The sequence below is a fragment of the Ambystoma mexicanum genome, chromosome 1p, assembly GCF_040938575.1.
Source record: "Ambystoma mexicanum isolate Mex_15411 chromosome 1p, UKY_AmexF1_1, whole genome shotgun sequence".
In the NCBI taxonomy this organism is placed as follows: domain Eukaryota; kingdom Metazoa; phylum Chordata; class Amphibia; order Caudata; family Ambystomatidae; genus Ambystoma; species Ambystoma mexicanum.
Genome location: NC_090921.1, coordinates 467,644,909 through 467,656,095, shown reverse-complemented (window position 1 = coordinate 467,656,095; position 11,187 = coordinate 467,644,909). Strand labels below are relative to the sequence as shown.

At 41.4% G+C, this 11,187-nt stretch overlaps 1 protein-coding gene across 2 annotated transcripts in view; it reads left to right on the top strand.

Annotated features, from left to right (window-relative positions):
* The first annotated feature begins 784 nt into the window (after positions 1–784).
* Positions 785–11,187, top strand: part of COMP (cartilage oligomeric matrix protein) — a 676,605-nt gene continuing 666,202 nt past the window's right edge. For both annotated transcript variants that reach the window (XM_069649319.1, XM_069649318.1), the window contains exon 1: positions 785–961. In XM_069649319.1, the coding sequence (XP_069505420.1) occupies positions 889–961 (73 nt within the window). In that variant the 5' untranslated portion in view covers positions 785–888. The remainder of the gene's footprint in view (positions 962–11,187) is intronic.

Sequence of the window (11,187 nt, the reverse complement as noted above, 5' to 3'; positions counted from 1 at the left end):
TCTGTGTGACCCTTCATTCAGGGAGTGGCTTCTGTCATCAGCACTGCCATCCATCTCTCTGAAAGCAGTGTATTTGTTTTTGTGCTTGTTTGCAGGGTACCCAATTAATGTGTGTTATCAGCAGTCCCACAATGCTTTGTGTCCTGTTGTTGCAATTTGACGGGTTAGCATGGATTCGGCCCTCGAGGCCTGGAGTTGGAGAAGCCGCTCCTTATGAATCGCGTGGGTGTGGTTTGCATGGTAAAATAGGTGATAGGAAAGAGGTAATGCCTTGATTAAAGGGGGTCATCTTCATTACACCAAGTCCTACTCTTCCTCGTCACCTTCACCCGCCCCACAGGGTTCAGGACAATGAGCCGCAGTGGTCCACAGATGGGATACGTTAGGACTGGAACAATGCTCCTGGGTGCTATTTAAGAGCGCACAAGAGAAGGGAAACCGGAAGATGGGGTTGGGGGGCGAAGTCCCTTGCTAAAAAAAAGTAAAAGAAAAAGAAAACAAAGAATGTAAAGAAGGTGACGAGGGAGAGTAGGACTCAGTGTGATGAATATCCCCCCTGCAATCAGAGCCTTTTCCCTATGCTCCCTTCACCTTGGACAAACGGCGAATTTATTGCACCCCAGAAACGTGTGCTAACTGCATCCCATGGGTGATGCCTTTAGCGTATTGTTTATTTCTGGAACTTTTACACTCTCCGAACCAGCAGCCAAGTTGTGACGAGCGCCCTCCCTCCTCAGCATCAGAGGATAAAACCGAGAGGGGAAACAGAGTGAGTTCATAAACTGCACCCATTGCACATGCGAGCGACCAGCGAGGAGAGCTGAACTGACACAGGTCCGGGGAAGAACTCGACACAGATCGAAGCCTCCAGTGTCCAGCCATTCCAAAATGTTCTTCTTTTTTTGGGCTGTTACCTTTTTGACTTTTTATTGTGCTTCAAGTCAGCAGCCGAGTGGACGGGGTAAGGATGCTAGGGACATTCTTTCGGAATAGCCGTCTGTTTAAATAACACCGATAAAATAGCTTGGAGCCCACGTCTGCAGGAAAGCACACCGCGGCGCGCAGGGATGCCTTGCCAACAGCAAGGCATTACATTCACAAAATAGTAAAACAGGAGGTGTCCAGGAAAAGAGCAGACACGCTTCAGCGCTGTGAACGGGTAGCTCATTTAAAATTACGCATACTTAAGGCCCTAATGGGGGCAGGTGGGGGATCGAAAAGTAGTTCTAAGAATGCCTGTTTTTTTAAAAAAAAAAGCATTCGGTGTGCTTTAAAATGTTTTAAGGAAATACGGTACATCGATGACCGACTACTGGTGAATGCTTCAGTGGTAACATTTCATAGCCCACGAACGATTGTTATTTACTGCTAAGAGCAGAACGGCAGGGAGGGGAGCGTCCGGCAGGGCTATGCTCATCTCACCTGGCCATGTGTTTGACTATGGCTAGAAGACTTAGGCAAGCGCTACAGTAGTTTATATTCGGGCATGTGTAAAGCCCAGAAGGGTTGGTCTGCAGTTAGTTCTGCCCAGATAGGAATAACCTGCCCAGGCGAATCCCATATGTGAAATAGTGCTTGGCTACACTGTCAGTTGCTTGGCATGTTCTGCTTGCATGTGCCTGGCATCGCAGCCGCCATGTTCTGGGGAGCTTAGCTTCGCTGGGTGGGATTGTGCATTGTGTTCTGTTAGAGTTTGCTTAGATTCCGTATGTATCGTGTGTTGTGTTTGCATGCCTGTAGTACCCGGGGAATGTTCGACTGCGTGATCTGCTTGCATATGCGAAGCACATCGATGCCTTCATCTGCAATGTGATCTGTTTGTATATTTTAAGAATACTGATAGAATATGGTTTGCTGCAATATATTTAGATACGGTAATCATCACCGTGGAATGCAGTACAGTGTCATTTATTTGGATATGTTACATGTACCAAAGGAAAGTTCTTCAGTAGGATCTGCTTGGCTATTTGAAGTATACCTATGGAACGTTCTATGGTATTGCTTGTTTCAGTATGTTATTCATACACATGGAATGTTCTAATGTGTCATATATGTATGTGTTTAGCCCACATCTGTGTCCTATCATTTGCTTGGCTGTATTACTTATATCCATGTAATGTTCTATGGTGTGATCTGTTTGCATATGTTTAGCTACATATGACAGTTTTATTGTAGGGTCTGTTGGATTTGTTAAGCATGTACATGGAATGTTCTATGGTGGGTCGTTAAGCACTTGTGTGCAATGTTCTATAATGTGATTGGTCTAGATATTTTAAACATAGCTATAAAACAATGTTTGCCGTTAGATATTTTGATATGTTAGGCATATCTATGCAATGTTCCCCGGCGTGATCTGTTAAAAATAGAGAATATTCTCCTATGCTGTGATACGTTTAAGTGGCAGGAGGATAGCTCAGTGCCAGCGTGAGCAAGACCTTGCATAGCAACACAGGTTTGAATCCCGGTCTCGTGCTTAGAAACTGGTCTCCGGCATTAAGCGCGTTATAAAAGAATAATTATAATAATAGTGGATCATTTTCATGTTTTCATGATTCAAATTGCTATCTTAAATTTCTAAGCATATCTCTGTCACATTTAGTAAGAAGAAAAGTTTATTGCTACCTAAGCAATGCATCCCAAAAATATAAGATTTTATAGAATTTAAGGAATAAACGTGAGGGTTACAATTTTTACAGTATAAAGCCACTAAGCTACATTCAGTAAGAGGTCGAGAGATAATGAGATACCGTGCTTTCAACGTTCATATCTTGCATTTTCCATTTAACAGCAGATTAATGTGTGGACTTTTTACATAGGATGACTTTTTTTGTTTTAATTTATTAGCAAATTATTTTCCCTTGAGTAATCCATTAACAGATTTAAGGTCCTCTTCATGCCTCTCATTGTGTGATCAAGTAACACCACGTCGTCTGCATAACCCATCCGCTGTATTATGTGTTGTCGAGCTATTTTGGGAGGAAAAGAGTGTCCCGGTCTTAGATTGTCTGGCATGTCAGAAATATAAATATAGAAAAGCAGGGGTGAAAGAACACACCCCTTCTTTAATCCCACATTAGTGTTTTGATTGAACATATTAAACATGATATGTTAAGCATATATATATGGACTCTTCCACTGTGTGATCAGTTCAGCTTTGTTAAATATAACTAGATCATATTTTATGGTGTGATATGTTTTGATATTTCAAGCCCACTTAGTGAAAAAAGTATCACGACTTCTCACACCAACGCACTTAATAAGGGCAGGCACTGCTTTTCCTGCCGCAAGGAGCATGAATATGCACAATATTCCATGTTTTGTGGATCAGTTTTAAACACAGTACTTTGCCTGTGGAAGGATACACATAGCATAGAATGTTTGAGATTCAGTACTTAGTCAAAGTTCCTCACCCCTCTTTCATGCACATGACATCAGTTGGCGATTAGTGGATCTGCAACCAAGCATCCACCACTAACAAGGCACATTTCTAAACAAGTGAAACATCTTATCCCGCTACAGTATAGATGCTTATTTTCAAAATTCACATTCATTTACACCAGCATTGGGATCCAAACTCTGGCTGGAATTTTTTGAAGTGTTGATATTTCTTCTGATAGAGAGTTCTTTTGACTATAGCCATGTCTAATAACTATATTAATTGAAAAGACGACAATACTTATAGGTGCTGATGGAGGGATTGGTCCAGTGGCACTAGGATCTATCTAGGGTTTTTTGGATAAAAGACCCAGTCACTATATGTATTTACAGTATGTGTGCATAAAACGTGCCATTTTTCTATTTTTGATTAAGTGTATTGGTAAGTCATTTCCAACCTTAAACACTACACATCAAAAATAAACATCATTTCACTATATGACAATTAAAAAAAATAAAAAACTCTACATATAATACATGATTGCAAATGAACACATGCCTTAACTAAAACGAAACATTTTCCAATTTAATTTACCAATTTACTTGCTACTTCTCTACCAAAGGAGCCAAGACCAATATCAGTCCCACAAGGCATCTAAAGATCCAACATAATTTAATCTCACATTCTCAATAATTTTAATACATTCCCATCAGACATGGGATTGTGCTATAGCGATGACCAATGACTCTTTTCCAAAGTACTCCAAAGCTGGTCAGACTTATGTTCTTAAGAGGTAGAAACAAATCTTCCATAGCCCGTCCTATATTTTTCGTATAACTTAGTACATCGAGTGAGAATATGTCTGCTTGCCTCAATTTTTATGGCCACAAAGTCAGCACAGTCTTTCTTCCCTTTTCATGCACTTCCAAACTCCAAAATAGTCCAAAGTGGGGAGGATATTAAGGATCAAGTAACTAATAAGGTGTTTTTCTTCTCTGTGGCTGTTGGATGTATTGACCCACTCCGCTATGCGGCATCACCCTGCCAGTTATGGGGAAAGAAACAGCAACAATGATGGCAAAACCCTTTTATGTGCCAAAAACCTACAAAAACCGTGTGCTTCAGCACACAAAAAGAAGGATGCGCAACCTGCCCTCCATGGTGCATGTGCAGGGGGAATAGAGCACACCCTGCAGAAAAGGTGCCAGTGGGCTCCATGACCAGCAAACAGAGTGCACAGAGAGAAGCAGCACTTTGCAAATGAAACCCAAATGTCTGCCTACAAATGACATTTGTTTTGTTGCCAAAAACTCCAAAATGCCTATGACACAACACTTTCAACATTCACAATCTTGCCTGGTGCTACAATCCATGTATCAAATGAAACATTGTGAAAACTGACAGCGTCTATGCCAAAATCTGGGTGCAGTACCCGGGGCGACCTGAATGACAGCTGTCAGAGGAGTACTAAGGCAGCTTTAAAATGACCTAAAACTCAAAAGTCTGCTGAATTAGCAAACATAAAAAGGATTGTTGCCAAAAAGGAATACAGATTTTAGTTGTGTTTTTGATTCCACATATTTTAAGGCCAAGAAAGAAATGTATTTGTTTGTGATGCAACAAATGTGGGTTTTGTTAGGTTTAAGAAGTAATTAGCTTGGCTGAAGTTGAAAAAAACTGGGAAAGCAGGTTTTTTCCCAGAGGGGTGGCCTTCCCCTCAGCAGAAACTCACAGGGAGTTAATTGCATGGTAGGGCAGAATCTGTTACAGAGAGCAAAGGAACAATGACAAGCTGCAGCTCAGGAAACTAGAAGTGTGAAGAGGGTCGTAAATGGCCTCTGGGAGGAACAAACAAGGAGGAGCATGCTCCTGGACTGAATGGAGATAAAAAGAGGCGGAGCCAAGCAACCATCTGTTGCTAAACATGAACAAAGAACACTTTTTAAAATACTTATAACTTGCTATTCAAAATGGTGAAAAATATAAAAATGACAGAGTTCATTTAATTTCTGACTGCACGTGTGAAGAGGCGGCAGAACTGTGTGACATGTTCTGGACAGGAATGGCAAGATATGTGATTTTACACAAAATGTATTGCTGTTAGAATTGTGAAAATTTACAAGCATATCCCTATGTTAAACACGCACACTTGTGGAAATATACAGAAAAATTGGAAATTGTGTTCATAGCGAAAAGGGTGAAATTCTGTAGAAAGTTGATACCAGATCCTACAGCTGCGAGATTTGGATGAGCAGATACTCCATAAAATATGCAATCTGTGTGTGTGATTTTTATAGAGGTTGGAAATGTGTAAATATGTATTTTGCCAAAATTAGACTTTGTGTTCCAGTGGCTACGGGTGGATTCTCAGCATCATAAAATTATACCATAAAGATGACACTCTGTTTCTCTCCTCCTATCAAGGCAGAGAGTAGAATCTGACCCAATCACCTTTCACAGGGGAAAGCTTAGCTAAGCCGGCCCATACACCCCATTGTGATGTAAGTTTTAAGGCATTAATAGAGACAGCTGAGAGCACATAGGGACCCACAAATCCAGCCACCTTCCTGATTCCGGAAAAACACTCTGATCCAGCTTCCTACATCCAGCTTTAAATATTCTTCCAGATGCCAAATCTCTTGCCAGCAATACAGACTATTGATTTCCAACAAGGCCCCAATCCTCAAATTTATTCTCCCCACTGAGTAAACCGCTGTGTGGTGTGAGAAGGCCATTTTGAACCAGTATCCAGAAATTCTCTGGCTTGCCACCACTAGGCTTGCCTGAGGAACTCACCATCCAGCTGATCCAATTACCCACAGACCAGGAGAGCAGATTCTGTGCCAATCCAGCGACCGGCCTAGAGGATCCAGTCCTGTGCCTGAGGTGCTGTATTTTCTAGACCAGACCCAATCCGTGACCAGAACTGACAGTCTAATTTAAAAACTTATCCAGTGAGTATAAATAGGAAGAATTGTGTCCCATAGCATATGGACTTTGCATAGTCTTATCCCTATTTCAGAACCATCCTATCTTTCATTCAGAACCAGTATTGTTAGGAGTATCGTTGCCTTGTCTTATCCCTTTCCAACCCATCCTACGTTTCCTTCAGAACCAGTGTTGTTAGAACTATCTTTGCGCTGACCCTTTTCTCATCTGGAGAAGTCGAGTTTCCTTATCAGGTGGGTCACCCTGATCCAGTGGCTGTAACATTCCTTTGTGATATTCGTTTCTTCATAGTCATCCCCTAGTGTAAGCAAACCCATTTGTCATTTTCGAAAGTGCATTTCTGGCTTCAATTTGCGCCTATTTTACAAAAACGACCTTTACTAAAACCTCCATAACTCCCTCAGTTTTTGTGATAGAAACAAAATTATTTCAACTCCTACTTATACCCAACATCCATAGCTATCCATATAACCCAACTGCAACTCAGTGTGATTCTCCCGTTATCACGAATATTGCGCAATGAAAAGTTTGCCACAAATGTTCATTTTGAGAAATGTTTACACGTGTGAAATAGCTCTAAACTGCTTCCGATTGGGACCTTAAGATTTCCATTCTTTTCTGCTGACCAAATCATTGATTGTGCTTCTGTGCAACTGTTCAAAGCGGCTCCCGTAGGAATTTAGAATAATTTAAGCATTTTTCCACACATTTAGAGTTCTTGCTCAGTCACTTTAAAAGTCATCCTGACGGTTGAAGAGCCCACTTCGTTTTTATCTTTCTGTGTAAGGAGGGCAGGGGGAAGTGAGACACTGTTTGATCTGAATACCTGCTCTCTCCTCCTATCTCTTTACATTGCCTTTTGGGGGGTTGAGGAGTGTTGCAGAGGGAACTGCTAAGCACAGTGCTATCTGATCTGAACCAACACAAAGGTATTATTTTCTGACATTGTTTTCTCATTACTTACTCCTCATGTATCAAATATATTATTCAGTGTTCTCTCACCCCATTGGTGATTGTTGTTTATATATTAAAACATCTTGTGATTAAATCTTAAATACATAAATAAATATTTACCTTTGCAAACCAGCCTGATTCCTGGTTCAGTGTGACCGGGGGGGTGGAGGGGGGGGGGTTCCAGGAGAAGGGTGTAATATGAGTGGTACATCGTTCAGAATATTGAACTTTTAGACAAAAATAAATAAGGATTTCAGTTGTGCACTATATGCTGGGCTTTGACTTGGGTGAGTGCCAGATTGAAATCACTTACATGGCTTAATTTTAATAAATAGGAGCAAGGAGAACCAGGGCGTAAACCCTGGATTGAGAATTCTTTATATATCTTCTTGGATCCTAATGTATCTATATTTTGCAAGCAGTCCCATATTAGGGCTTTCTTTTTCAAATCTTCAGAGAAGAATGGGTAGTTTATCCCTGTCGGTGGTAACATGTCTATTCCATCCAGGAACATGGCCACCATATTTTACAAGTCTTGGTATAAGAGATTCTGAATATATTGACCACTATCCTTGGTGAACATTTGCATAAGATATATATCTTCAGTTTCTGGCCTCCTAAGGGTAACATAACATTCTGTTGTATGTATCAACCACATCATCCGCAGAGATGTGGTGACCAGTTCACAGCATAAAGCCTCCACTGACAGAACATGGAAGGACTCCCAGAATGGAGCGTATTAATTTACCCTCCAGTTTTTCTAGCCAGTTTATCTTATTAGAGTGGAGGGTCTCAAAAGCATATAAAAGGCATGGGACGATTCCCAGACTGTAGAGTTCAATAGTGCCTTCTATATTCTACTCCCCTGCTTTGGATGATGCAGCTCTTGATTACCCCCATCTTTTCATCTCTTTACAAGAGACATCATTTCCAACGCTGAAGCTATTCGAGGACGATGTCATGGAAATGCCCAGATAGATATAGCTTTTGACAACTTCCAAAGTCTCTGTGTCTAGCCTCTAGCAAAATGTACTATCTTGATGCCTTTTGCTGAATGTCATGACCTTTGTTTTCCTGGTGTTAATTTTCCTTTTATTACGAGAAACATATATGGCAGGTGCTGCAATAGAATGTTGAAGTCCTATTGGCATGTAATCCAATAGGATCGTATCATCAGCATATGCCATCCATTTGCCATTTCAGAGCGCCAATGGTGGCATAATTACATTCTTATATAATGCCACTTTGGAATGTGTATCCATAGAATGCATATGCTGCATGAATTTCAGAGTAACACAATGCATTGGTTTTCCCATTCTATAGGTGTTTTCTGTGTTCTAAATGACATATTAAAAAACAAATCCCACTACAGTTTTGTGTTGCACATTTGGGAAATATCTCCGGTCAGCAAGGCATACTTTTTTGCTTGACTATGCAATTATAAGGGTGCATCATCCATGATTTTGTACAGCATAGAAGCTTTCTATCATAATATTAATTTTCTTTTTTGTTTGTTTGTTGGTATATCTATTCAACATGGACCTATAATCACAAAGCAGCAGAGAACTGTAAAACAATTGTTCCATATCTCTCTATGGAGGATCAGGTTGCGTAGATTTGTAAGGATGGCCACTTTAAGTTAAACATTCTGTGGAAAGTTCTCCCTTTTATCCCGGTTCAGCTTCAAGCTCCGGTTGTAGCAGCTCTTGCACTTAGTACAGTAGATTACTGTAACTCGCTCTATCTTGGCCAACCTTGCTATCTCCCATACCGGCTCCAGCTTCTTCAGAATGCTGCATCCAGGTAGATTCTTTACCGTCCAAGGGGGGTTCATATGTCTCCCTTACTTTAACAGCTCCACTGGCTTCCTGTTGAAAAACGTGTGCTTTTTAAATCTTTATGCACTGCTCACCAGGCTTTTTACAAAGTAGGCACAAAGTATCTTCAGGTGAAGTTTCCGATGTATGTTCCTTCGCGCCTCCTCCGCTCTCAGTCTGCTCTTCTGGTCTACGTCCCTCGGTTTAGGCTGCCCTGTGTGGGCGGACGTTCCTTCAGTTATGGGTTATGGTAGTTAAGGCCTGGAATGCTCTCCCTCATTCCCTGCAAACCATTTCTGATCATTTGGCTTTTCGTCGGTCTCTTAAAACTCATCTGTTTTAGATCCTCATCAGTTGTTCTCTTGTTTTTCTGCCGGTCTAGCACCGGGAAAGACTCGGTGGCAGAGCTTTTTCCATCGCTGCGGCCAGGTTGTGGAACACCCTCCCACCGCCACTCAAGTCTACCTCTAACCACCTGGCTTTCAGGAAAGCCCTGAAAACAACTCTTTTTTAGCTCCCTGCCTACTATTGTTCTTCCTGCTCGGTAGCTTCCTCATCAGCGCCATGATGCCTTCGGGCGACCGTGCGCTTTATAAGTGAAGGTAACATAACATAACATGATACCTTATGGTGTAAGTGCGCTTTATAAACGATTTTAACATAACAGGAACACAAGAAAGGGGCACAAGTTACTTTGGTGTTCAGTGATAAAGTCGCCTGGGAAATGGCCACCAGGGGGGTGACATTAAAGAAAAGTCAAACACTTCCCCAAATATACTAGGATTGGAGCTTATAATATAAAATTGTACTTCTCCTAGAATATTTGGGGAAAGTATTTTAGGAGTCAGGAAAAAAAGTCGACTACCTGGTGACTTTTTCCATCTGATATTATCACATGGAACCGTTACTTCAGGCCTGTGCTGCATTGCAGTCAAGCAACAGAAGCAGTAATCAGGGGTAAGGTGGTATCGACCGGGTGAGGGGAGGGGGGAAAGGACGTGAGATCAGCCATGTCTATTGTGTGTAAAGGAAGTGCTTGAGATTTTTTCCGAATTGCTTGAGGGTGGGTGCTAGGATCATGGTGAAAGGTATATGGTTCCACAGCTTGGAGACATATATCAAGAAAGCCTTTTTCCAGTTTTTTCTTTTTTGCCTTTTCAGAGCTCTAATCTGGTCAGGTCATGGCTTCTTGTGGAGGGTTGCCCATAAGAGATGGTGACCTTGTCCGTTACATAGGAGGGAGCAGGTGAGGAAACGGCTTTCAAAATGACACATCTAGTCTTGAAGGTGATGGATGTTAGTAGGGGCAATGATGTAGTTGGATTCGTATAGGTGTAATGTGGTCAAATTCACAGAGAGTTTGACGAGGCAGCCCATGATGTGGCAGGTGCATCCCATCAGTGCCAGAGGGAAGGTTGGTTGCCTGTTCAGTATGGTGTTTCCACCATCCAGATGACATAAGGGCTTGTACCCTGGATCTGAAGTTATTGTCTGCAAGATAGAGCTTTAGCATACCATTCAGAAATCCATCTGGCCATGAATGTTGAATGTGCCATAATTGTTGGAGCAGTTCAGCCCAAAAATCAAAGACATGGCTCCGCTGCCTGGTAGAACAAGCAGATACAGATGTGTTGCTGCCTTATTGGACATCATCACTGAGGTGAAGACACTGTCCAGTGGCACAACTAGCAAGTTGTACTACCTGGTCTGATTTGCATGCAAGCAATATCAATTTGGTCATAATGGTTTAGCCCCAGTTCAGAAGAAAATGTTTATTGTTTCCATTACATTTTTCTATCTTTTTAAAACAGTCAATACAAATAGAGGCTACCTCTTGAAATATGAACATTTGTATTATTTTCTGACTGCTTAATCAAAACTATAACATTAAATTACATTGTGTTCCTAGTGGTCTAGCAGACTGTTATAATAGTTGTCCAAAGTCATTAATTTTCAGTGCAGAGGAAGAAATACCCTTTTGGGAAAATCCAAAAGGCCATCTTAATTTTCTCAAGCATCCATTGGACCTTCACCAGCACGGAGAAACACAGAGTAAGGAATATGTGAGAGGGTAATAATTGATACCATAAT